Genomic DNA, 27,387 nt, shown 5'->3' with positions numbered 1-27,387 from the left:
ATGGAAAAAAAAAAATCTAGTGGCTGTCTCTGATACGACTCCTAATTTCTTCAGCAACAGCATGCAAGAACAGATCCCTGACAGTTCCTCTTACTCCGCAATGTTTTGCACCCCAGAAGAAAATCCAGCTTGGACTCTGACCCAGCTGAGTTAATGACTCTTGGAAAACGTTAAGACTGAGTCTTTAATGAATGCCATTCTATACCAGCCTCCCTTTCTTCTTTTTCTGGAAGTACATTACAAAGCTCAGGGATAACGTGTATTTATGCAATTTTAAGAATGTGAGTAAGTTTTATTTTTACTCTGCCAAATCTGTCAAGAATTAACAAAGTTTTTCCACTCTGGCTTATTGTTCATCCTGATCTGGAAGCTTTGAATCTAAAGCTAATTTTATTTGTTGCTCCCTCTGGTCTCATATTTACTCCCCTTTAACGAGGGAGGCATGAAACCTGACTCCCCTTCCAGGACAATTTGACGCGGGAAGTGTAAGAGGATAAAGTATTTAAGAAAAGCACCCCAGGAGCATTGAGTTGCCCAGAACGAGGGAACGTTGGGGTGGGGTTTTTTGAACAGAGAAGGATCGCTCCCGTGCAATCGCTCTTTTCTGGAGGAAAACCAGACCCTCGCTCAGGCACCCTCCTCCCTGGGAAGCTCAGGTTCTGCGATTCCATTTTCCCTGGATGCAATTCCTCTTTATTCACAGGGGCTTAGCCCTGCCCAGGGCTCGGGCAGTACCCGGTGCAGGTGCAGTCCACACAGGTATTTCCACCCCACCGCTCACCCTTCACCGGGCGGCTCCTGACAGTCCCCCACAGATTATGTCAAGCTTTACCCCCAAAATATCTACCTGTCCACTACAGATTACCTCAGTTTACCTCAAAATCTTCCTTCTCTCCCTTACAGATTACCTCAGATTTTACCCTCAAAATGTGAATTTTGTTCCTGGTAATTACCTAGATTGTACTGGCATGAAAATCCAATGCCTACATTTACCTTATCCCCAAATTGTTCATTCTGGCCTTAAAGATTCAATCAGAGTTTTCTTGCAAAATCCTTCTTTTCCCTTACAGATGACCTCAAGGTTTCCCCCTAGATTTTTCCCTGTCACTAGTTATAATCTACAAATTTTAGCCCGACAATTTTCCCTTCCCACCCACTATTGATAGACAGCTTTGGTTTTACCTCAGTATGATACTTCTCTCCCCTATAGATTAACTCAGATTTTACCCCCAAAATTCCCTCTTCCTGTCCACTCATGGTTACCTCAATTTTACCTCAATGTTCATTCTCTCCCCTCAAGTTTTACCACCAAAACGTTTCCTTCCTGCCCACTACTGATAACCTTGTTTTTACCCCAACAGGTCCGTTCTCTGCCCTACAGATTATCTCAGATTTTACCCCAAAACATTCAATTTGTCCCCTGTAAATTACCTAGATTTTACAACCACAAAAAAAGCCCCAATGACTACGGGGAGGACCTTTGCGGGGGGGTCGGACCGCGCCGTGCCCTGAGGGGGCGCGCGGGGGGCGCCTCAGTGCGCACGCGCCTCCTCCCATCGCCCGCCGGTGGGGGGGGGGGAGCGAGCCGGTCTGGCCGCGCTGCGCATGCGCGGCGCCGCTCCGCGCCCTCGCCGGGAAAGCGGCCGAGGAGAAGGGAGGGGAGGGGGGAGCGCAGAGCTCGGCGCGCATGCGCGGAGCGGCGGCGGCGGCGCGGGCAGGGAGGGAGGAGAGAGGGAGGGGAAGGGGAGGGGGGAGGGTTTATCGCGCGGCCGATTTTTGGTTAAAATATTCAAAATGGCGGACGGAGGAGCAGCGAGTCAAGATGAGAGTTCGGCGGCGGCGGTGGCGGCGGCGGCAGGTAATCATTACTGCGTTTTACATATTCATATTCATACTCGCGCGCGCGGGGCGCACCCCCCCCCCCCGCCCGCCCGCCCGGCCCCGCTTAGCATAATTTATTAGTACTCAGGATTATTATAATTAACGGCACAGGAGGGAGCGGGGGGGGGAAGGAGAAGGAGAAGCAGAGCAGCCTCCCCGCGCTGGGGAGACACACACACGCACACACACACCGTCCCTCCCGCACACGGAGCCCGCACGCCGGGGCACCGGCCATGGGGGCGATGGGCGGCGGCGGCGCGGCGAGGCGGAGGGGTCGGGGCGGGAGAGAGGGGGGACACACACGCCGGGAGGGAGGGGGGAGGCAGCCCCGCACCCAAAAGCGTTCGGGGGTGGCTTGGCCGCCACCCGGCCCGCACGCCCACAATAAACCCGCTTTACATATTCATGGAGGGGGGGGGGGGAAGGGAGGGATGCTGGAGGAACGATCCCGGCGGGTCGCCGGAGTGGGGCAGGGTCCCCCCGGCGGTGGGGCGGAGGGGGCCGGGGGTGCCGGCCCCTGGCTGGGGCCCGGAGAGGCAGATAGACTCGATTTCCTCATCGCTCCCCTCGTTGCCCCCCTTCGCCCGAACCACCCCCCAGCCGGGGTTTATTTCCCCAGAGCTTGGGCCTTGCAGCGTGGGGAGGGGGGCAGGAGGAGAGCGTGGTTTGGCTTTTTCATTTCAAGCTCCCCCCTCCCCTCGCAAGGGGCGGGTTCGGTGGGGGGGGACGGCGGGGTGCACGGGCAGAGCCCCCCGTGCCTTTCTCCGGCGGGAGAGGGACCCCCGAGGGCCGGGTTTGCCCCCCAGCCCCGAGGGTCCGCAGCCCCGAGGGCCGGATCTGCCCCGGCGGCGTTTGCCCCGCTCCCCCTTTGCCCCAGGGCACGGCCGTGCCGGTCCCGTCCCTCTCCCCCGCGCTCTCCCTCTCTTCCTTCTCTCCTTCTCATTTGAATAATGTCTAATTCGGGGAGGTTTATATTATTGAAATGGCCGCCCGGCTTTCCCCGCCTCTCATGTTTAGTAATTCAGACCTTTAATAACAGCCACTCAGAGCCCAACGCCGTGTTTATATTTTACATTCGCCCCATGTGCTTTTGTGGTTCAATATGATTCTTCTTTCTCGCTCTCTAGCTTTTTTTTTTTTAAATTTTCTTGGCAAACCCACAGGGCCCCGAGATCAAACCCAGGCTGTGTGAGGAGAGGAGGGGGAGAGCCAGGCCCCGGCTCCTCTGGCAAGCGCCTAGGCCTCACTCTGCTGCTTGATTTATTTACTAATAACCAAAATGACCCCCCCATCTCCACTCCACCCCTGCCAGCAAAAACAAAACCCTCCTGGGGCTTGAGCAGCATCAGATCTGCTCATAGATTCTCAAACACTCATGTCTTTTAAATAAGGAGCTTATTTTTAATTTATAGCAACTCAAGACTGTAAAGCTGTTCCTTTCATATCTGCTTTTCAGAGGCTTGGGCATTTTTGGTCCCTTTGTCCTTGATTCTTTTCCTTAAAGGAGAGTTGCTTCTAATTTACGTTTCCTGGCACTGAGAGAGCTATAGAAGACACACTCAAAATCTAAACAGCTTTCCTCCTCCCTCTGAACACAAACAGAATTGAATGCATTGAAGATAATCTTATTCACCTTCTTTTTGCTTAATGTGGATGAGGTTTAGCAGTGCAGTGTGTCAGATGCTTTTGTCACTGCTTGTATCTTTGACTGTTCTGGGTTGAGGGTGGGTTTTTTTTTCCCCCTCTCTCTTTCATTTAGATTTGGCTTTCAAGACAGAAGATACCACTAGGCAGTACAGGGTCTAGAAAGGAAGATAAGTTTTCTGTGATTGTGTCATAAGCACGCCAAGTGAAAATTGAAATTAATCCTCTTAAATTGTCTGGAGTAATTCAGTTTTAAACCAGATATTAGTCTACTTAGAAATAAAACAAATGGGCTACTTGATTAGGGGGTAGCGGTAATTTAAAATAGAAAATATTTATGCAGGGATGGGTTTCAAATAAAACTGTGTAGGTTTTCATTAGTGACCATTGTTTTCACCCTGTGGAGAAAAAGGACCGAACAGCAGGGTACTTCAGAGTAGCAGTGCCAGATTAGCATGTAAACATCTTTGAAACACTACTAGGAAGAGCGTTCACGTGCAAGTGCAGATGGCGTATTTCGTAGTTTGGTTCTAAATTTAATTTGTCACAAAATACTGCACTGCAGCTAATGAAAAGCATTTTGATTTAAAAAATAACGACTCAGATTATTTATCCTTTTTTCTTCACCCTCGGCAAAGACAGGCCTTGAATACAAGAAGGAAAAAAAAAAAAAAGCTGTAGGAGCTGTAATGAGACTGTTCAGGTGACTGACTGTTTCGCAGACCAACAGCACAAGGCTGGCTGGACAAAAAGCAGTAATATGATTTCATGCCTTAAATAGCATATGTTTTTGCACTCGCTTCACAAGATGTGGTCAAGCCGATGATGTCATTGGCCAGAGGACAAGGTGCAGTTAATTTGATTTATTGACCTGGGGTGAGGTGTAGCACTGAAACCTTCTCATAGGGAAACCATTTATCTGAGGACAATTTCCTTTATAGCAGCAATTTAACCACTGCTGAGACTGTAGATATTTTATCCAGCATGATAAAAATGTACATTGCATCTTGTGAACAAAATTTCTTTGTCACGGGCGTTTTAGTAATTTTTATGGAATGGAATACTGGACAGTGGCCTTGTGCAGTCTTATGGCTGAGCTGGGGTTTGTGATGCTGAATTCAGGTATTTACACGCCAAAATACAGATGTGCTTCTCTCAAACATGTTCGTGTGTGCCTGTGCTGCAGCGTAAAATGTTACTCGAATATGTCTAGGGATAGAAACATGTTAGCGGAATCCACCTTTTCCCAAACCTTGGCATCACCTTCACTCGTCTGAGGGTGCCCAGACTACTGTATTACTGCTCAGTCTCAAGTGTGTGTCTGAGTCTCAGACTTCTGTGTTAGTTTGTCACAGGTAGGTGTCAAGATTTTAAGCTGCTCCTTGGACCATCTTTGTGTATGTCGTGTCAGAAAGTAAAAGAAACTTTCATCTCTATTGTCTATCTGGCTGTGATGAGAATGGAGGATTGTGCTACTGTTAAAGTGCTTCCTAATTCCTATCAGGAGAATATACTCTATTTTGGCTGTCTTTTCAGCTTTTAGTTTATTAGAGACAGAAGGAAGTGTCCTCCTGTGAAATAGTTCCACTGCCTGATTACATCTGTTCGGTTATTAAGGTGATGCTGCATTTTTTTATCTTTTCTCTTTTTTTTCTTCTCGTTTTCAAAACTGACCAAAACTTAGCAGTCTGACAGCTGGTTGGAAAACAGGCCATGCTGCTGCATGTGAGGCAGAATTGGGAAGGTGTGTGCCAGGATGGTTTTAGAACTGGAGAAGCTAGAGCTTCCCTCTCGCTTCCCAGAAGGAAGGGGGAAAAATCTAAGCTGCCCACCCTGTTATTTAAATAGGGAAAAAAAATCTCAGGTTTGCTGTCACTATCAATTTCTCCAAGATTAGCCTGCAGCCCTAATTCAAGCATTAAATGTTAATACTGGCTCCCTGATGCTGGATGTGAATACCTTGTGAATGCTTGTCTTGGCGAGCGGCAGTGGCGATGTCTGGAGGTGCCTCGTTTGACGGGATCGGTGAGGTTACCTTCGCCTTGGTCTGCCTGTTCAGCCCAAGGAAGCACCAGCACACTCTATGCTGGGAGTCCCTTGTGTGTGAAGAAGTGCTGTTCCTACTGTGGCTTGATCATAATAATTTATTGCCCAGAAAAATGAAATTTGGAATACCATAAGCACTGAAATAATAGTTTTCAGATTTCAAGTGGTAAATTCCACATTTAGAGTAGCACACTTTTGCTGTTTTCTTTATATCCCAGATGCTTTGGGATGCAGAGTTCTCTAGTTGTCTAGTAAATGTTTTGTCCATGCTGCCCAGGGTGTTTTGGTGGGGTTGATCTGTCATCCAGTTTCTTTCTGTTAAAGAGGGTGCAAGTCCCTCTTAGGCAGGTTTGTTTACTCTCCTGGTTCTCCGGCAAATTAGCAGTAGTTTTTTGCAGCATGCACTAAGTTTTCATTTGCTTTCCTTAAATTTTGACTCCTGTGGAGTTCAAGATTTCAAAACAGGTTGCAGTGTCATTTTCTATTCCTCTTAAACTCTTGTTGCCCTCAGGACAATAATCTTGATACTTCTGTTTTATACAGCTGACAATTAGGCAGCCTCTGCTCCTTGCACTTACAGCTTTATTATTTTTATCTTGAGAGAATCGGTGACAGTCCTGGCAAATGACTGTCTTTTTTGACATACATATTTTGAGTCTTGGTGACAAAGCTGTTGTCAAAAGAAGGTGTTGAACAAAATTAAGTATGACTTGAGGGTCCCAAATGTGATGTGCTTGGCTGTGCTTAAGCTGGAATGTGAATGAAAGACTGTCTCGTGTTGTTGGATAGACTTACAGTGCTGGCTGTTCACTACTGCGGAGATTTGCTTCTGTGTTAACACAACCCCCCTTTTCCAAATGTGCTTCATTGTTACACAGAGCAAGTTAAGTGTGGGAATTGTTGGGCTAAGTGTAGGAGATAAATTTAAAGGGAAGATACTGGTCTCGCTTAGGGTGTATTAAATAATTGCTGGCATTTCACATGAAACGATTTTACAATGCTAATCTGAGGGAAAAAGAATCCGTAGATGTATTTTCCTTTCTGTAGCTCTTTGCATTAAATTTCTTGAATTGTGTGAATAGGCCCTCATGCTGCTTCATGTGCACTTATTTTTCTCTACAGAAAAGGAAATAATTACTTAAGATCTCGGTATTATTCCTTTCTCCAGTTTCTTATTTCACAACTATCTAGGAAATATCCACATTTGTTAACTGTATTATATATGTGAGCTTTATAGTGCATTAGAAAGTCTTTGCAAAAGAAGCTTTTATAGACTGCTATGAACTAATTGAATTAATTTAGAGTTTAATAACACAGTTGAGTGATGAAGTGTTGTTTGGTGTAGAGGATTTACTGGGTTCCAATCCTGAGTTTGTCACCAGTTTTGCTTGCTTTGCTGTTCTGGGCTAAATCTGTGTAATGGGAATTATAGAGCACATTTTCACAGGAGTGTTACTGGGGGAAAAATTAGCTAATGTTTTCTAGTGTCTCTGAGGGTAAGAGAGCTGTGATTCTTTTGCTTTTACATGCAGTCGTGCAGGCTGGTGCCCAGGCTGAACTTTGCCGAGGACGTTTCAGTGCTGGCACTGTTGGCACACTCCCGTCAGTGATGAAGGCCTCCCGTTGTACAGGCACAGATTACTGTCAGTTCTAACTATGGTGTGATGCAGATCTGCTCCAGGGTATGCGGTTCAGTGACAGCTTAAATCAGCCCCAGCCTCTCCTCATCTCCCTGTGTGTTCCTGCCTCCTTCCCTGCACTGGTGCAGATGATTGCTGGATTCCTTTGCTGAGCTAGTTCAGGGAATTAAATTGGCAGAAAACAAGCCTTGCCAAAAATAATGAATGGGTTTTTTGTTGGTTTAGCTCTTTGAACTGGCTTACAGTGAGATTAGACAAATAACAGTACCAATCAAGGATGGGAACAAGAAGCACACATGTTGACCCAAGTCTTCTCATAATTTCATTCTCTCTAAAGGCTTTCCTATTGGCATAAATGCTCTGTGGACTCATGCTCTCAGCCATGGGATCCTACCACTTAGCTGTCCTAGGACTTAACTGGATTCCAGGATGCTCCAGGTTAACTTGCTAACCTGGCGGAAAACTAGCTCCAGATCATTTTATCTCTTTGGTTTATGAAATTGGCTCCACAAAGAACTTCGAGTGCAAGCAAGGGGGTAGCAAGAACCACTGAGTGAAAGTGGAGGAAAGGGAAAGAAGGAAGGGAAAGGAAGCTTCCCTTTTTCAAAAGCACTAGTATTCTGGTTAGCTTAGTTTTATAGCTTTGCTTTTAGATTGATAGAAACCATAGTTCTTTGAGTTGATGAGCTGAACTTGATTTAGAATGGTACTGGCCAAAGGGAGCATACCGCTGTGGGCACTATGCTGGACCTTATCTTTTAGCAGTAGGCTGTGCATAGGTCCTGGATGCCAGAGATGAAACTGCACCTAAGTAGGATAGTAGCTTGGAAGCCAATAGATGCTGAAAATTTGGTGTGGTTTGTAGTGCCATAGGTATGATTACATTAATGGTAGCAGGGACAGAAACTCCAGTAAAAATAGTGGATGAGACCATTAAGTGGTTTCCGTTATTTTAGTGCTGCTTGTAGTGAGACGTGTCTCTAGGAAGGACTGTGGTTTTAAAGGACATATTGACAAAAGTACTTGGGAAATTACAGACACCATTACTTCTGCTAAATTTTGGTCTGACATCCTTATAAAGGTTGTAAAGCAACCTTACAAAGCCCCCCACCAAACCCAAGCGTAAGTGCTTCAGCCATTTAATATGATCACTCTGAGGCAGATTTATCTTTTCTATAAATTGTAATATTGTGACAAGAAACCTTTTGCTCATCATTCCTTTTATTTTTTTTCTTCCCAGAAATCTGATTTGGCTGTATAGAGATGAAGTAGCATATATAGCATGTTTGACACCGTATGACAGGGCATGAAGCTTTGGAAAAGGAAGATATGAACATCTGAGTTACTAAATTAGTAAATACAGTTGAAGACTTAAAAATAAGTGTAGAAAAACCTGTTGAATCAAGCTGGAGGTGTAGCTTGCATCTTTTTCCTCCTCCTTTTCTTTGAGAGCTGCTAGGAAGTCACCATCTTTTTTGCAGTGAGCTCCTTCGCTGTTTGTTCTCTTTGTCCTTTCGATGATTCAGTTTTATTTGAAAAATACCATGTGACTTAGTAATTTGTGCCTGACCATACCAGTGTGAAGTTGTGGCTTTATACTACTTGGCTGCAGCAGAGGGAGAGGAGTGTACAGTGAATACAGGTAGAAATGATTCACATGTTTGAATCATTCGTTTCTACATTATTAGTTAATACAGTCTACTGAATGGGAAATGAGATTTAAGTTTCTTTCAGGAATTCTGTTGGCAAAGATTCATTTCTAAGTATTCATATTTTTTTTTTCTCTTACCTGCTGATCTTTAGTAGGTTATTGCTTTTATTTGAATTTTCAAATATAAGTTTAAATAGATACTTGAATTTTTCTAAGGCTGCAGAGGGATAGATATGACAGTAAATGCTGCCTCCCCTCCCTACCAGCTCCTCTGGGAGCATTTCCCACCCCATCCTCCGATGCATGTACACACACCTGCATGCACATATGCTTTGGGAAAAATAACAGAAAGCTTGGGCTGGGGACAGCTTCTTCTAGCTCAGAATGTAGTAGTAGAAGACCTTGCTGTTTCTGATTGTTGGTGTTCCTGTTCCTCTGCACCTGTTAGTGGCTATTTCCATTGGGGTACTTTTAAATCCATTTAATTTAAAATCAGCTGAGCTATTAAAGGCTGTGATCTGAATTGCCTAAAGTAGCCCAGATTATTCAGATTGAAACCTATGAGGGATCCTTGGAATTGCTTTGTCATCACACCTGAGGGTACAGTTCATGTTACACTTAATCGAATTGAAGGGTGGGCTGCTGCCCAAAATAAAAAGGAACATAAGCATGGTATGTATTTGGCTATGACTCTGTGGACTGTTGTCTTTTTCGACAGAGACTGTAAAACTTTGTCCTGGCTTCTTGCAGAAATGTGTTGGGATTGTATGAGGAGAGGGCAGGTAGGAGGGCAGAGTGAACAGTAGCTTTCCACTTGTAACATTTGTTTCTGAATGAGGGTATCTGTTGGCAGTGTTGGAAATATGTGGCCCTTTTCTGGTGTTACTGACTTTGCAATGATACTTTCCTGTTTTTAATGAATTTATGTTCGTCTGAACTACACAATTTAAATGGCGGTGTTTCCAGTATCCCAAGTGAAGCATGCAACTTACAAGTAATTTCCCTTAGGTGGACTTTATAATAAGAACATCTTTACCTGCTGTTCCCTTTCAGTCCCATTACAGATATTTTAAACAGCTTATGGCAGCAAAGTTAGCTAAACTAGGGAGTTTAGGAGTATCTTTTGAAACAGTGGAGAACTTCTGTGTATTTAGTCTGAGGTTTAATAGTGTCTGACTTCAAATCAGTTACAGTATATCACACATGCCAGCTTGAAACTTTTCATCACTAACCTTACTTCAGCTCCTGTTTTCCTGCCGGGATGGCTTTGCTTTGGTTACGATGGGTATGCCGAGGTATGGAAGAAAATACATCGGCTGCCAGGCTGCACTGCTGCATGCCAAGCAGCCATGATTGTAAGACAGGCTTCTAGTAAAAGTTCTTGTGTTAGAGCACGTCAGGTGAAAGAGTGTGAACTAGAAACTTGATTGTTTTCCAGTTTGGTTTTCCTGAGTTTTGCAAAGAAGCGAGTCTCCTAAACTTGCAGAAATTTTTCATGTGTCTGTTTACCCTTTTTTCTGTTTGTGCAAGGAGGTACAAAGAGGGGCTGAGCATGTTGTTCTTTACCTGTGTCTCAGTCATGTGCTGGGCTGCAACTTGGCATTTGGGAATGCAATCAAAGGAACTATCCTTGTGCTTGTCCTGTTTTTATACTCTTTCATTGTTGCCTGTTGTTGGAGGAGAGTCAGGTAGATAGATCTCTGGTCAGAGCCAGGACGGTGATTTTAGTTCTCTTCCAAACAAAAAAGAAAATACCTTCATATTTATTTCTCAGTGCATCCTAAGTTTTGTACCTGACTCCTTTTCTGAAGTGTTCAGGACCACCATAAAAGAGTTTAAGTGAGATGATGTTCCTTGTCTTCTTTGCACATTTTCAGCTGTAGGAAACAACTGTGAGGTTGCTCCTAATAATTTTTGATTTCCTACCAGGGAGTTGGAGAGCTGGCAGCTCCTTTTCCTCTCAAAGTTTGTGCATATAAGAGAGTGGGTATTAAAAATTCAGTGCCTCTGTTACTACTTCAGGTAAGAGATCCACAACTGAGCAGATTCTCAACTCCTTAAGACAGGTAGACGGTCTTGAGTATGAGAATTATCCTACAGACAGAGACTGCAGAAGTCTGTAGATTTTGAATTATTTTTATTTGCAGACTATTCCTTTAGTCATTACTCTGGGAGATAGTTTTTTTCTAACTATTTCATTAATATCATTCTCAACACAGTTAAAATTGAAAATGGATCCAGGCAGATGATGTAACACATTTGAATGGTATCTAGAGTAAACATAACTGTTTCTAAACTAACAGCGAATTTAGTGGATATAGCATTGTATTTGAGTGCTTTTACACTCCAGTTTCCTGTAATTGTAGACGATGGACTACCAATAATGGAAAGAATTTGCTCTGTGGAAGTTTGAATAAAGGAGTTGCAATAGTTGTTTGGCATCTTAAATCCCCTAGCCTTTCTCAACTTGATTTGTGGGGGGAGTGAAGAGGGACAGGTAGTGTTTCTTTGTGTTGCGGTGTCTCTGGTTAGGTTTGCAAGTGGTTTGATCATCTCCACAGATCCTAGCAGAACATTTTTAGGTGTTGCTTTTGTTATAATAGTGGTACATGAATAATACAAGAAAAAAATACCACGTGCAGAGGTGGGCCAGCACCTACATCTTTGCATTCCCCTATATAGTATTAACATAAAAGTTAGACTTAACAGAAGGACTTTTGGGGAAGACCTAATTTAAAAAGTTCATTTTAAAGTCATATGAAAAACTTTGTAAAGTCTTGAGATAATCCATAATTTTCTGTGTGCACTCAGAAAAGGCACATTAGTTGCTTAAGGGATCAATTAATCTGTCAATCTTTCAAACAGCAAAATCAGTTGCAGACATGGTGGGGTTTATTTATTACTTATTAAGCGGTGATTTCATGTTGTGTAAGAGCTGGAAATGCAGTGCGTACTAATGAGGAAGACAATGTCATTGCCATTTGTCCTGTGTTTATATCACAGATGGGTTTGTGAATTGTATAGTATGGACACTTTCAATTTATACTCAGTTGCAAAGAAGAGGATTCTGAATTTGTGATGTACCTTGCTTGAGGCTTTATCAGCTTCCTTAGTTTTCTGCAATTGTGGCACTTGTTTTAACTGTATTTGGTGTATTAGGGTGTATGATTGGAATCACAGTTGTATTTACCAAAGGCAACATCTGTTCCTAAGACTTTTAAAAACCTGTGAAAGACTGTTCATTTCCTTACATTTCTGTGAGAGGGAGTACATTGGCACACTCCATGATTGTCGTAGAGTGTGTTGTCAAATGTAATAATTTCCCAAGTACACTCTTCATATTGTGGAACATGAGTTAAACTTGGGATTTTTGTGATGTCATCACTCAAGTTGTAGTAATCATTCTTGATTGTGTGAAGTAATATTAAGAGAACACTGAGGACAGAAGCGTATGGGATACAGCTGTCTACTACAGCTGTCTCAGTATCTGAAACTCCTGATTTTATTGTTTGTATTCTCTTTGTCCAGTGCTCATTTGTTGAGACAGTCTTTATAAAGAGGCTGGAGAGAGCAGGTTACTACAGTACTTCTGGCCTTTCCTTTCGGTGTCATCAGTTTCCTGATATCAGTAGAGAAAGTGTGCTGCAAAGGCACGGAGCCAATGTGGAAATGTGCTGTTAATTGGTAACTAGGGCAGTTTTGTTTTCTTAGAAGCTGAGAAAATCCCATCAGTGTGTACTGAAACTGTTTAGACACACTGACTAATTACATGTAGTTATGTGTAAGTATTCTTTGGTCCAGCAATAATTTATAGATGGCTCTTTAAGAACCACTGAGGTAGCAAATAAGTATACTTTACTATATAGCATGGGCTGTTTGTTAAAATTTGTTTTGAAATAATTTCTTTGTGGCTAATCAGCCATAAGGGTAAAGTGTGAAACACTATCTGCTATTACTGACTTGCAGCTCTCGACTTTTGTATTCAGCAAGTTAATTGAAGAAGTTAATTTTCAGATGTGCTTTCCTTCATGTGCCTTTTAAATACTGATTTATTCACAGATATTTCAGCTTGCAACATCAAATGGGGCACTTGTGCATTTTATGTGTAAGTGCTACTTGCAAACATAATTGTGATCTGATAAACTGGCAACTGCTTCTTTGTAGTTTTTGAAGCTTTTGTATTTGTGAATGGGGAGGAGCTGAAAATAGCAGTTTTGCCTCATGCGAAATAGGACTGTTCCTATAGAGGAAAAGGGCTGAGGTTTTTATTTACAAGGAAGCTGTTGTGGGAGCCCTGCAGATTTGAAGCTCTGTGTTTAGTCAGTGCATGAAAAACCGTGACTGGGGTTCGAAGGCGCTGTTGGTGCACTCCTTAAACAAAAGGAACCGTGGGCTCCAAACGTGGAATATGTTCTTTATCAGTTAGGTCTGCTGCTGTGTGACAGTTCCAGTTTGACCATTTCTAGCTTGTTGAAATAAGAAATGGAAAATGTTGTTTACTGGAGGATTTTTGGTTCTTTTTTCCTCCTGTTTCATGTCTAAACTGAGTTTTGTTGTATATGACTGCAGTTGTATGCATAGGAGAGGAAAACACAAGAAGAGCTGCTGCTCTGGAAAAATTGAGGAACACTGGAAGAAAACCGTAGTTTTTTCAATTACACTATTTTTGTCATGCATATCAGACCTCTTTATATGTGCCACCATGTTAAATAAGTCTCACACCAGGTGAACAAAACAAGGTATAGAAAAAGCAGTCCACTTGCAGTAATATTTTATTTCCTGTGTTGTTGACTGGATTGTTGTTCAAATAAGAACATTTATTTTGTGGTAGCACGGGTGCTCCTTGATTCTGCAGTGAAGGCAGTATTCTGTGCTTGATACTAGCTAGTTGCTATGGCAACAATTATGATGTCATGAATTCAGTACAGTGACTTCACTGCAGTGTATTTTATCTCTATTCTCAGTTTTCTTCAGATCTTTCTAGCAGACCAAAAAGCACCTATGTGTCATAGTGTGACTTGATTATAATGTGATTCATCCCCAAAAGTTTGCTGATAGGAGGAAGAAGAGAATGCATTTTTAATCACTCAAATGTGGTGGTTTTTGTCTGAGAGAAAAGTATTTTTAAAACTGAAAATGTGAGCATAGCAGTGTTTTGTTATGTCTCTTCTGCCAGAATTACTTGTTCGATCCTGGCTTTCCTTTCTTATTCCTGTGTTCTATAGAAGCAGGTGAAATGTTCTCTTTTCATGGGTTTGTTGACCAGCAAATTGTAGCTGGAAACTTCCTGCCCATCGGCTTTTGGAAATGGTCAGCTGCTTTCAGCCTTCTGAGCGCTTCCATTTATCACCAGGTTGTGTACCTCCATTTCACAGGTAGCAGAGCTAACTGTTGAGTGCATGCTCTGGCCTCTGTTGCTTTCTGAGAGTCACAGAAGTATTTAGCATTTTTTCCTATTTCTGAAAATGATACTAATTCCAAATTTAGCCCCAGTAAAAATGCCAGTAAAAACACTTGAGTTTGACTAGCCTGCATTTCTTTTGTTGACATAACTATGACTGTTTAGAGCTGGCTTATTGGCTTAACTCAGAGGTTGCCTGAGTCTTCTGGACCGTCTGATTTTACATTATTAATGAATAATGCAGAGTGTGTTATAGTGCTATGCTGGATATTTTTTGTATAGGTTTTTTTTTTTTTTTTCCCCTTGGTATGTAAAAGGTTCTTCAGCTTTGGCTTAGTTTGGCAAAGATCGATTCTTCATATAGATGTGGCCTAACCATGTTCTAAGTGTCCTGGAAAGCCTTTCTGGTAACAGGAGAAAATGTGGGATGTGCTGATTTCTTCCCATGACTTCTTGCTGTAGCGCTGATTTGTGTTAAATTATACTGAGCATAAAGCTGGTTTGGCAAAGTTAGAATTAAAAGGCCTCTTCACATTTTTCTTCCTTTGAGGAAGGATGGAGATTTGAAAAGTAGCCAATAGGAAGGAGACTTCCACTGGGAGGGTGTCATGGACAGCGCACAGGGAAGATGAAAAACACAATGGGAAAAACAAAGTTGCCGTTGTTTTTCTGCAGAAGGGAAATAGTACCCTGTGTAGCCTGTCATTTGTGATAAACATATCATGGAGTTGAGTTGTGACACGCTGCAACTGCAGTTAAGAATATGTGATTGAGATGTTTTTGTTAATGAGCTACTGACAGAACAAACTACAAAGTAGTCTAGCAGGTACTGTCGTTCCCATCACCTAAATGCTGGGGTCTTGTACTTGAGTATTTGCTGGTTTTTGTTCCTTAGTAGCTTTTCTTTAATGAGCATAAATGTGTTGGTGATGGGGTAACTTGTGTTAAATTCTCTGAATGCTTTTTCAAAATTACTGTTTTGTTATGGAGGGGTTTATTTACTTAAAGAATGTGCCATGATTTGATTTGTTGAAGTTTGGGGTCTTTAGACTCCTTTGTCTAACCCTTTGTTATTTAGGTATTTTCGCTTGATTCTTTCTGTTAATTTCTTTTCTAAAGATGTATGTTTTCAAGATGTGATTGGACATGGAGCTAGAGAATCTTATCTAGGCTTTCCTTCCCACAAAAGGTTGGACCAGGTGATTTCTTGAGGTTCCTTCCAAGCTGGGCTAGTCTAGGATTCTAGGATTGAACTGCTGGAAGGAAGAGCAGCTTTCTTAATGGCAAGCTGGCATAACTGTGTGAAAAAATTGCTAACTCAAAATGAACTTTTTAGTCATGAGCTGGAGATGAGATCATTCAGTTCTCGGCATGAATGAATGTTGCATTTAGAAATAATGTTATGGCAGTTAATACCAGACTGAGTATATATGGAATTTAAAGCTCTGGACTGTTGGCAATGGTGGTTTCTTTGAAGGGAAGTGTAAAAGTTTTTTGGAATACTTGGGAAAAGTGATCACATCTACAGTGCTTCAGTATGTGAAAATGAAAGGAAACTTGAAATGCAAAAAGGAAAACCAAGGTTTACTGTGTGAGTCCCTTGTTCTGTTTTGTGAATGGATGGGCACATGGCCTGTGGAGCCAGATGGAGCAGAAAGGAGCCTGCTGCATTTTCTCAGACTCAACATTTAAGAGACTGGGATGATGATGTGATGGGGAATGACAAGAAAACACCCACCCCACCATTTTCTTTTAGAATTATTAAATATAACAACGTAAACTTTCAGTGCTTTCTTTTATTCCACTCCAAATGCTTCTATGAGAACCAGTTATAATCTTGCCCACTGGGACTCGGAAAATAAATAAGCAAATTGCAATTGCCTCAGTCAGTGCTCTGCTTCTACTTAAATATACAACATAAACCGAATGTAGAGCATTGGCTCCAATTTCACTTTACAGGATTTTACATGTTCTGTTTATACAGGGATGCTGAAACCGACCTTTAAAGTTATTACCAATACTGGTGGTGTGTGGAAAAATGGTAATATTTGGGAAAGTATTTGTCTTGCATTTCATGATACAGTGACAGATAGTGGCTTGAGTTTGTGTTTAATCAGTCTCTAATGTTTTTAGTTTGGCTCTTTCTTGGTTGTGGCTTTGAAGACTTTTCTTCCAGTTCAGTGGTTTCAAGAGGATTTCAGCAAAAAGAGTTAAAATGCTTGGATGGATCTTCTTGCAGTGCCTTCTTCACAGTCCAGAACCAAATTTGGTTCAGAATTTGAGTGTGAAAGATGAGTCACCGGAGAGACTTGAAGGGCTGCTTGCTACTGTAGATAAGTTAGGAGGCTGGAAGTGCGAGAGTGGTGTTTCAGGACCAGTATCTGGTGAAAAGCTGAGCTTCTAAACTTTGTCCTGCTCAGGGGTCCCCTGTGACCTATTCACCTGTCCATGGGTTCATCTGTCATCTTTCTGGCCATCAGGTGACCTAACCCACCAATCCTTTTCTGCTTGCAGTCTCCTGGGGAAGGCTGTGAACAGCATCAGCAGTAGATGTGTCCTGTCTTCTAACAAAAACTGTTTTTTAAGGGTTTTATTGACTTCATAAATTGCTACATCTCTTGCAAAGACTTATATAGAAAATTCTACATATCACCTTCAAAGCAAGTTTGAAATTTATTGTTTTGAAAGCAGTTGGGAGAATCTTCATCAGTACGGGGGGCTGGTCTTAGCATGCATTTGTTAAAATTATTATAGGTGAGCTTTGAATTAAAAATTTGCGTTAATTGGGAGCAACGTGAAAACCCCCATGACAAATCTGTAGCTGGAGGTGGGTGCTCCCCCCCCACAGCCAGGTCTGTGACGGGGCGTGCTGTGGGATGGGGGTGGCATGGTTATCTTGGCCTCAGCAGGCTGCCTGGTTCCCTTTTGCTGCAGCTCTGATTCAGATTACCCAGCAGTCCCCGTGCTTTGCTATGATCAAACGATACAGCTCTCACGGAAAAATGTGCTTCTCAAAGCTCTGTGTGGCTCCTGTAGCCAACTTGATCTATACAATGGGAAATAGGAAAGCCTTCTTTATCTGATTAAACAGCCGACTTTGGCATGAAATCTCCTTTTTAAAATCAACTTGCTGGAAGTGCTATGACAATAAAAATGCCTTTTTTTTTTTTTTCCCCCCTCTTGTTGTGAAAGCAAAAATTGACTGACGCTTCCTCGTTTCATGTATTACTGCCAGAGTGTTCTCTGACATTCTTTGAGTTTAATCATCAGATGTGATATCCTGGTTGTACTTAAGCACAAAACTTTTCAGTGCTCTATTAACTGCCAGTATCTGTGCTGCATGAGGGTTTCTTCATGGTGACCTCAACTATTGTTTCTTCTTGCTTGCTATATTGGTGTTAGATGAATCAATAACAAAATGAATTATGTCTTAACAGTAATCATTAAATTACAGACATCAACTCAAATATAAATTGTCAGGATGAACATATCTGAGTCCTGAAATTCTCTTTAAAACAAATGTAAGTTTTGGGAAATAACTTTTAGCACACAAATTACATTTAAAATGTAAAATATATGCATGGTTAACAAAAAAGTTTGCTAAAGTTGACTGTATACATAACTAAAAAAAGGCAAGTTAATTACGTATGTTGTTTTTTTAGAGAGCTCCATGAATGTGTGCATATCTGATTTGAACCTACTGGGTCTTGCCTACTGAAGCTCCCTCTGCAGTCAGTGTAGCTGGTGATTCAGATGGTGAAGTTAGTCTTTACTATCAAATAGCATGAAACAGTTCTCCTTGTGTATCCAGATCACCCTGCATAATAAGTATTCATGAACTTTCAAAGATTAGCCTTGTTTCTGATTTTGGTCTGGTTTCTACTTTTGGTTCCTCTGGATAATTTTGGTTACTGGGGACTCAGGAAAGGTGGTATTGTTTAGAGACTTTTCTTTTTTATGTCACTTAAGGTTCACTCCTTGCTTACCAAATGTAGACATTCTTGCTTCTACTGCAGTGCAGTGGTGGAGGAAAGATTTGGGGGAAAGGGAGAGGAAGCACAAAGGCAGAGGAATAAGCCTTTGGAAATTATTTGGAGAAAGATATAAGAGGAAGGGAACAGCTCTGTAGGAGAAGAATACTCTGCATATTCTTTATAAATAATGCATTTTGTGGGTGAGCTTCATGTCTGCATCTGTGGTGTTGCGAATAGAGATACTTGCCTGGTTGTAAATGCCAAGTGTTGTTGGAGTAAATGATAGAAAAGTCACAAACTGTGAAGGAGAAGTCTTAGGATCAGTGAACTCCTTCTTTTGTCATTCAGTTATCTATGAGTACCTGTAATTAAAAAAGAGCAGTTGGAGTAAGAGCAGTGTTCAAGTCATGCAATCTCAAGATTTTAGGCAGAGATTGGCATTTCATCTGGCTCCCCAGATTTGTGGTGTTTGCATTGGCTTCTGCTTCTCAGCATTGATTCGGTAGAAAAAGATTTACTATAACCAGTATCTTTCACATAGTGTTTGTGAGCACTATCATTAATTGTAGGCGTAATTAATTATAGGATGAGGATAATAAACAAAGTTGATGATAAATAAAGTTGGTATCTAGTCAGACTGAAGGAGAGTTTCATTGAGATGTTAGCTTAATAAAAGCATTGTTCACAGCTCTTACAGCAGAGATGGCAGCATTCTTTGGGCTCTGAGGGCATCACAAGGTTCCATGTAGAATTTCTGGGGACGACTTTAGTTTTGAGAGCATGCAGAGCATTTTATGTGGGACATCCCTCTTCCAAGCTAAAGGAATTTATCGTCATGTTTTACTAAACACACATACATTATCATAGTTCTGTTCTTTGACCTAGAATTAAATTCAAATCTAGAGACTATGCAACTCAACTGGTTGTGCTCTGTTGGTGGGATTGTATTTTAATCTGGGCAGTGTCTATGATGGGGACAAGACATACAGATTTCTTAGGAAGGGTGTGGATGTTTGATATTTCCTCTTCCAGAACCTTTACTTGAGAAGCTGCATTGGATTTATTTCCCTTTTAGATTTATAAAAGCTTTCCTGAACACTCAGCTGTTTAAATACTGGTGTGATGTGCCACTGCAGAGGCGTTTTACTTTCATATTGCTTTCATTCAATAAGATGCGCATTTTTTCTGTGTAAATGAACTCATATTCAGTAGTGCAATTGATGAATTCTCCTCCTCTTTTTTTCCTGCTGTAACGCTGGCAAACAGTTCAGTTCATCCAGGTGTCAGTGCTTTTAGTTATGTGATCAGAATTTTCTAATGAGGGGAGGAAACAGTAAGAACTGGTTTGAAATCACTTTTCAAGGTCCAAAAAGAAAAAAGAAAGCAAAGCCATCTTAAAATTAACAGCTGGAGTATTATTCTTTATGGCCTTTCAGAAGGGAAAGAATAGAGGTGGATTTTTTTTTTTTTTTTTTGCTTGGATAAGTGCAACCTTACACAGTTTTTCTCTCATTTTTCTCTCATGTTCACCTCTCATCTTTATCCTAGAAATGTAATTCCTCTTCTGATGTCTTTCCTCTGAGGTTTGTCCTCTGTGACGCAGACTTAGTTCAGTTGACAAAATCTCTGATTCTGTTCAGTTCTGCTCTTTTTGGTTTTTTTTTCCATCATGTCTCACCTTATTTTTGGTCAATTAATTTTAATGATCTTTAAAATTAAAAATTCTCTTTAAAAGAGAAATTCTTTCTTTTATTTCAGTGTTTTTGTTTTGGTTTTTTATTTGTTTGGTTTTTTTCTTTTCTTTTCTTTCTAAAGCCAAATTAAATTGAAAGCAAAAATAAAGCCTTTCCAAATGGTTTCAGGGTGCTTAGGACAGAGTGGTGTCTGCACAAGGGCACTCCACCCCATCTTGTGAATAAAAAACTTGGGACACGTATTTCTAGGCTCCAATTTCTGTTTTCTTTTGGCAATGGAGGTGAGATTAACCACATTTAAATGACATTTTGAATATTTTGGGGTGGATTCTTGTTTTTTTATTTCTGTGAAGATGTTTCTACAAGGAGAGTCAATAATTTTTTCTTTCCTTTCCTTTCCCCAAAACCACAAAACAGAAATGAGGAAGTCTTTCACCAACTGGGCTTGCAACATCATAGATGCAATACTGTACTACCTGAAGTGACTGGCTTCTGACCTTACTCAGCGGTCATAAGAGCTTTTTTTTCTTTGATACAGGATGCTTGTATCCTGTTTGGAATGGCTTCCTAGGCTTTATTTGGGTCCACTTGGACAGTACTGGGATGTAACACTTCTGCTAGGCTGCTCTTGATTTTTATGCAGTTGAGTTGTTGAGTGGTTGAGGCAGATGATATTTTTCATTTAACTAGCTTCTTCCTAAAGCCAGTGGTTTTGATGACTTTGAGCAGCAGCACTGAATGAGTATTTTACCTATAACTGAGTAAGAAGTATTTTGAAGTGGGAATTGGGACAGGAAGCTGCATAATAATGGGGTGTGATTTCTAGACACACACGAGTTCTGCAGACACAGGTTGGTCAAATGAGGATATTTGGTGCTGTTAGAGACTCAAGTGTGGGAGGAAAAGCGTTATTCAGGCTGCATTGTAGCGTTGATGCTTCCAGTGAGCAGAAACAAATGTTTGGCATACAAACTCCTATGACTGATTTCAAAAGATAGTCCAAGTTTACAGTAATAAAAGGCTGTTTTATGTTTATAGTGTTCTAGCAAGGAAGTTTTTTTTTTGCCTTCAGAAAGTCTCTGTAGGACTAGAGAGTCTGTAAATGCATTACAAGTTGTGTCTGTAAACTGGCAGCACAGTGCAAAGCTGCAGTTGAGTGCCAGAACTTGCATTTGTAATAGGAACAGATTTTCATAGGCCATTTCTGCAAAATGATGTGGTCTGATATTTAAAACTGTTTCTTCAAAAACCCTTCCCTGGGTTTTCAGAGGATGGCAGTTGGATCACATTTCAGTTGAGTAGCTGGGCTTTAATTTGAAGGCACCTTCTTCCTTGCTGAAGTCTTGAGTGAGAAGTTAATGCTGCAAGAATGTGCTCTGCTTGTTAGAGGAGTCTTATCAGTAGGCTGGGCTTTAATTAAAGGTAAAAGTGAATGGACAAATACTCAGGAATTCTGTGGCACTTCCAGCCTTTCTTCCTGAGAAGCCAGCGCTCGGTGCCTGCTATTCTGTCTCAAGGCTACCATAATCCATGTTCCTCACATGCAGAGAAGAAATGAAGACTCCCTCTGAACTCCTCTCTCATTTGGTGGAGTTTTAGCTGTTTTGTGGAAAGACTACTTGCTCTTATACAACAAATATCTTATTATTTGTGCTGTTTAACAACAACTGAGGGGAAATTATATGACAGGGTGAAGACGGGTCCTTTTATGAAGTAGCAATAGTTTCAATTACTTTGTTTCATTTTAGAGTAAGGATCTTGTCATTATAAAATTTAGGATTAGCTTTGGCTTCCTTTAGCACCATGCTATGAATATGTCTAATCCTGCAGAAATGTGGAGTACACACTTGCTCTTAATGTAAAAGGAGAAAGTATTTCTAGCTGTAGTAGCTCTAATTAATTTAATGACATCGTGACAGTAACAGAGGTCTAGGAATGCTATTATAATCCAGTCATATAATTCATGCTATTATAATTCAGTCATAGTTAAGAACTCATTTTTGCATGGAGATCTTGGGGCACAGCATGTCCATTCATCAGGATTCTGGTAAAACTTGAAGATCTGTAAGGATGAAAGAATACAAGCTGGTGGAGGGATGAATAGGGATATTTAGAATTTCATTTGTTGCACTGTACAGCAGTTCAAGCCAGGAAAATAGACTGGATGTTATCTTCTTCAAACAAGAAATTTGGTGTGCTTGTGGAAATTCGTTGAGAAGTTCAGCCATTCAAAGGGTCATAATAAACCAAAGGTCTCAGCAATGTCTTTCTGCTTTTCAGGTCATAGACTTCCAGGTCTTTGAGCTTTAATCTTGGAGCCAGCAGTGAGAGGCGCTGCCTGTTGCGGGATTGTTGCAACCCTTGGCACCATCACCAAATTTTAATTTTATTGTTGGTTAGGGATTCTTTTGTTTCAACTGCAATTCCTTGAGGGGTGTTGTTTCATAAGTATTAGCAGATCTTCCCTGTTTCCCTTGAACATAATTCTGCCCTGAGGTGTTGCTGTTTCTTTCCTACATTAAGGTTGTGTGCATTTACTTTCAGCTCAAGATATTTCATATCTATAATGTACTTCCTATTTAAGGTTCTGGATGTTGTGAGATAGGAAATAGGACTACATAGGAACATAACTACCATGATGTTAACTGAGGAGCAAGGAAATCAGATACAGAATATGTAGTAAAAGAAGTGGTTTGCAGTTATTGTTTTGGCGATGAAGGTGCATCTTGACTAGGAAATTTTGAGGTACTAGGTTCATAGCAAAGCAAAACATAAAATGGAATAAAATCCTTAAAATAAGGGTTGATTGCCAAGTCAGATATTAGGATGCTGCTTTTCAGTATGCTGCTGTGAGTAAATTCAGATGATTGAGGTTGCGACTTGAGAGATTTTCACTGGTTTATACTGCTTCCAAATGATATTTTAAGCAAGTTTCCTTGCTGATGTGTTCCTCAGTTTCTCAGGTTACAGTGGTTTTGATTTGCTTTTGTTTCTTTCAAGTTAAAAAAACCCCAACAAAACAAAATGTCAGACAAATAGAAACCAAGCAAAACAACACCCCCAAACCAAAATCCTAAATAACCTGCCTTGGTGGGTGCTTGAAGTTTTAACATTTGGGATGTATTTTGTGACCATTGCATAAAATACACGTTCCCTTCTTCCCACTTTCATTTAAGTATTGCTGGAGTAAATAATCCCTAGTGTTGGTCCACTGATAAAAGAGCCTTCAAACCAGATAGGGCACCACAGACAAAGGTGTGTTCTATTCCTGCCCAAGAAAAGGCAAGTGGTATGATTGCAATTTTCAGATTCAGGTTCTTTTTCCTTGAAATCGTGTCTGCTTTACGTTATTCAATATTCAATTTGTAGTTTTCACAGAGCGTTATTCAAGCTACAGCCCTTTTCAGCAGTTGGCTTGTTTTGCACTGTCTGTTCAGGTTTTGTTCTGATTGCTGTCAAATATCTGCATTGTGTTGTTTGGTTAGCTTTGGGATAGCTCTCCTAGATATTTTAGAGCTCACTTACACTTAAAAAGTCATAGATGTAGTAATCTACCACTGATGAAAAATTTTTATTTGAATTCTCAAAAATAAGAATCTGTAAGAATAGAAAAGTATGGTTTCCAAGGAAGCTTTGGCTCTGTTACATCAGATTCTGAAAAGGAAAAGCCATACAGTTAAAACGAGCTATTGTAGAAGCTTTTCTGATTGAATTAGTAGTGAATGCTCTTCTAAAAGGAGCCTTCATTATTAACCCAAATCAGTTACTAATTCAGGAAGACAGCTGAGTGAGGAGTCACCAGCAGTGCACTGAAGAAGGTGAGTAATTGTAAGAAGGATTAAGGGATGCTCTTCCTAAATGGAGTGGTAGGAGCTGCTGCTGTGGTACAACAGTAACCATGTACCTGTGATATCTTAACAGTTGCTGTCAAAATGAAGGTGATGTCACATATTTGCCCTTGGCATTTCAGTATGGTAAAAGAAGGTAGAATAAAATAAGAGGAAATGAGCCAGTCTTTGTTAAAACTCATGAGTGTGTGGTGCACAAAGCCTTGTCATGAGGGAAGTTGTTTCCTCTACTCTGGTTTCCTTTATGACTCTCCCAGCTTCTCTAAAAGACGCATGATGGGTGTTTTTAGTTGCCGTGGAAGTCATGTTGTGCCAAGGCTAGAGGTAGAACTCTTCTGGCAGTGTAATTTTAGTCAAGATACAAGGGAGATAACATTCTTCTGGTGCAAAATGTCAACTGTGGTGTTACCAAGATGTTGTAAAATCAACAGAATTGTTAGAGCACCATTTAACTTAACTGAAGCCCTTGAATTACACTGAAGCTATAGGTCTCAGAGCTACTGCTTTTATAAGCTTCATTTGACTGTTCGTGATAAGGATGTGGTTTTTTGTTTTTCTGCCTTAGCAGATTTGGGAAGCGTGTGATACCAAAATCAGCCAGAAAATAAACTCTAAACACAATCTGAAGTATTAGAAAGCAGGCATTCTTTATTATGGACACATCCAGAGGATACCTCCTCTAATCAGATGTGTATAGTGAGGTTTTACAACAGGGTATTTATTCCATCTTGATCAAACACTCATCACAACATACTTCCTAACTAATATATAAACATCATTTTCTCCTAGCACTAATTTTCATGCATCCACCTCCATGGGAAGTCCTTTTATTGTCCTGGAGGGTCATCTAAAGGGGTCTCTGGTGGTTGTACTCACTGAGTTCTTCCATATTAAAGGTGGTCTTTCCTTAAACTTCTTCTCTGGGCATGTGCTGTTGCTTCTTGTTACAAAACTTGCCAAACCCCCCGGTGTATTCCTCATTATCTGTTTATCCCCTGGTTCCAGCTATGTTTATCATCCTGTGTGCATGCTTTTACCTTTTCTTATCTTTTTTTTTTTTTTTTCTCCTTGGCCTTTAAGATCTATCTGGAAAGCTCAGGGGAACTGAAAATGTCTATTCTCTGTTATTTATCACTTGCACAAACTCCTTTTCGGAGCATGAGACTGCTTCACAAGTTGTACTCTGTATGGACCAAACCTTCCTCATTTGGGGGACAAGCTCTATCCATTTCTATAGATGTGTAAGCAGTAGTGTGTCCATCTCCATCATTCAAACAATAGCTTCTCTTTTCCCAGCAGCCACAGCTGCTGTTGAGAGAAGGATGCAGAGGCCAAATAAAAGGGCAGGCTCACAGCTCTTACAAATCTGAGGATGTGTGGCAGTGTTGGCTTAGGGAAAAATCATGCAGCAATTCCACAGTGTTTTTTTACTTCCTTGGTGTCAGGAGCAAGTCTGTCTCAGGTTGAGTATTCATACAAGAAATGCTGAGCTGCCTGGACAGTTGCCTTCTTTGAGAAACATTCCTGCAACAGCGGGAATAACGTTTGAGCACTTGTTCGACCGTAGTGGCTTTATGCTGACTTTTGACCTAAGATAACTAAACTGGTTTAATATTGCTGCAGAACCTCATGATCATTCAGGACTTGCTAATTCAGTGTCAGGGTCAGAATTTGTCATGTTAAAGGGTCTTGTACGAAATGAATTGAGGGGTTTGTATTTTGGAATTTGATGACAATGTTGCCTTTTTTTCCCTCTTTATACTTTTTTTTTAACCTATACTATGCTCCTATAATCACGTTGGCTTTAAATCCTGAATAAAAGTTAGCTCTAGTGCAGTTTCATGTTAGTTTATCTGATATCTGGCCCTTGATGAATAAGATCCCCTTGTCTCTTTGACTGTTAGTTTTTATGCCTTTCCTCCCTGAATGTTTTATTTTGCAATTGAACAATAAAGATGTAGCTGTTTAATTTGTTAATTACGTGAAGATCTGTCCCTCATTTCAAGGTTGATTTTTTCACTGTATCAGGTGGGGGAACTGATTCTCGTGGTGCCACATAGTAACTGTTTGACAGAGGGGAGCAGTGGGAGCATTTGCTCTTTGGGATAATCTTGTCCTTTCACTGTGGTGCAGCCAGCTCACACTCTGGCTTACCTGTTTGGGGGAACTGTGGCACCAGGGTGATGGCCTGCTCTTTGTGGTGTGTTTTGCTTTTTTATTTTTATTTTTTTTTTGTAATACTGACATGAGGGTGGGTTGCTGCTAGGCAGAAGGGATCTCATGTTTCCATACCCTTCCAGCATTCCTGTTACTTGTGTTGCCACACACCCACCACCAGGCTTCTGCTAGGGAAATTCCTGCTGCCACTTGGAGGCAAGTGCAGTGCTGAGGTCAAGTGTGCAGAGACCAAGGGAGGATGGAAAGTCAGGAGCTCTGTGTAATAACCCATTTGTACTTCAGTTTAGAATGGTGCTGTTTCTGGCCTGCGTGAGGTTCTCTTTAAAGAAGCAATCTGATATAAGTGAAGTCTCTTTGCAACAAAGAAATGCTTTTGCCTGATTGCTTTCAGTTCTGGTTTGATTTTGTAGTCATGCTTTTTCTACAGACACCTATAGGAAGTGGGGCTATGGTTTGATTGGGGAAGAATGCCAGAAAAGTAAAAAGAGGATGAGAATGTGGAGGGATGATGATGATTATTGTTATGTTATTATTAAGTTTATTTTTGCTTCTTACTGTGGGTCTGGTATAGCCCTGAAATCTGATGTGTCTTAAAGTAAAATAAAAAAGTGAGAGCAATTACCTGGTTTTTGTAACATGGCAACATTTCTGGAAAGATTCTCTGTAGTATTCCCAGCGGACATGCACAATTAAGGGAAGTAAGTAGTCTGGGATAGAATATATAATCTACATAGTGACTTCCAGAATAGAAAGCCTCTAAGTAGACAGGTGATTACTGTGTGCATCACTGGAGAAGGAGGACTATATGAAAGCTATTTATGCAATATACATATTCCCTGTCTGAAAGCTAAGTGAGCCTATGCCTGGGAGCTGCAATAACAAACTAAACAGATGAGATTGCTTTTTAACTTCAAAATAATGCAACTGCTGCCTGCAGTCAGTGTGAGGATGAATGACTTCTCTTTTGTGATCTGTATGCTGGATTAATGCGGTGTATTTTATTTGGGTTGCTTTCTGAACTATTTCAGATGGCTGGTGATGGCTGGTCCAAGTGTGGGATATGACTATACTCTACTTACCCCAAATATTAAGGCTGCACTCCAGAAGTCTTTTCTTAAGAAGCTGTGCTTAACACCTTGTTCTCCTGTGTGCATGGGATAAAATGATTCAGGTTCTGTCTACTGAAAGAGTGGTGTCACTTATGTCAGTCAGTACCATCATGACAAGTATTGCTTGCCAAGTATTTGGTATTTTCTTTCCATGTTCTTGAAATCTTTTGCTGCCTAAAACTAGTTTTTTCATCTTTCTTTTGGTTGAGAATTGTCAGAAATCAGTTGTTGGAACTATTAAGCTTAAGCCAGAGGAAAGGTTTAATACAAATTGAATCTCTTTTTACAGGAAACAATTACTTTTTTCTAGTTTAGAAAATT

General features: G+C 41.0%; 1 protein-coding gene across 1 annotated transcript in view; it reads left to right on the top strand.

The window, feature by feature from the left end:
• Positions 1-1,776: 1,776 nt before the first annotated feature.
• Positions 1,777-27,387, top strand: part of POU2F1 (POU class 2 homeobox 1) — a 102,829-nt gene continuing 77,218 nt past the window's right edge. Inside the window, exon 1 of the mRNA XM_066340848.1 lies at positions 1,777-1,858. Coding sequence (XP_066196945.1) covers positions 1,795-1,858 — 64 coding nt within the window. The 5' untranslated portion in view covers positions 1,777-1,794. The remainder of the gene's footprint in view (positions 1,859-27,387) is intronic.

Source organism: Sylvia atricapilla, chromosome 2, assembly GCF_009819655.1.
Source record: "Sylvia atricapilla isolate bSylAtr1 chromosome 2, bSylAtr1.pri, whole genome shotgun sequence".
Lineage (NCBI taxonomy): Eukaryota > Metazoa > Chordata > Aves > Passeriformes > Sylviidae > Sylvia > Sylvia atricapilla.
This window is presented reverse-complemented; position numbering and strand designations above follow the sequence as displayed.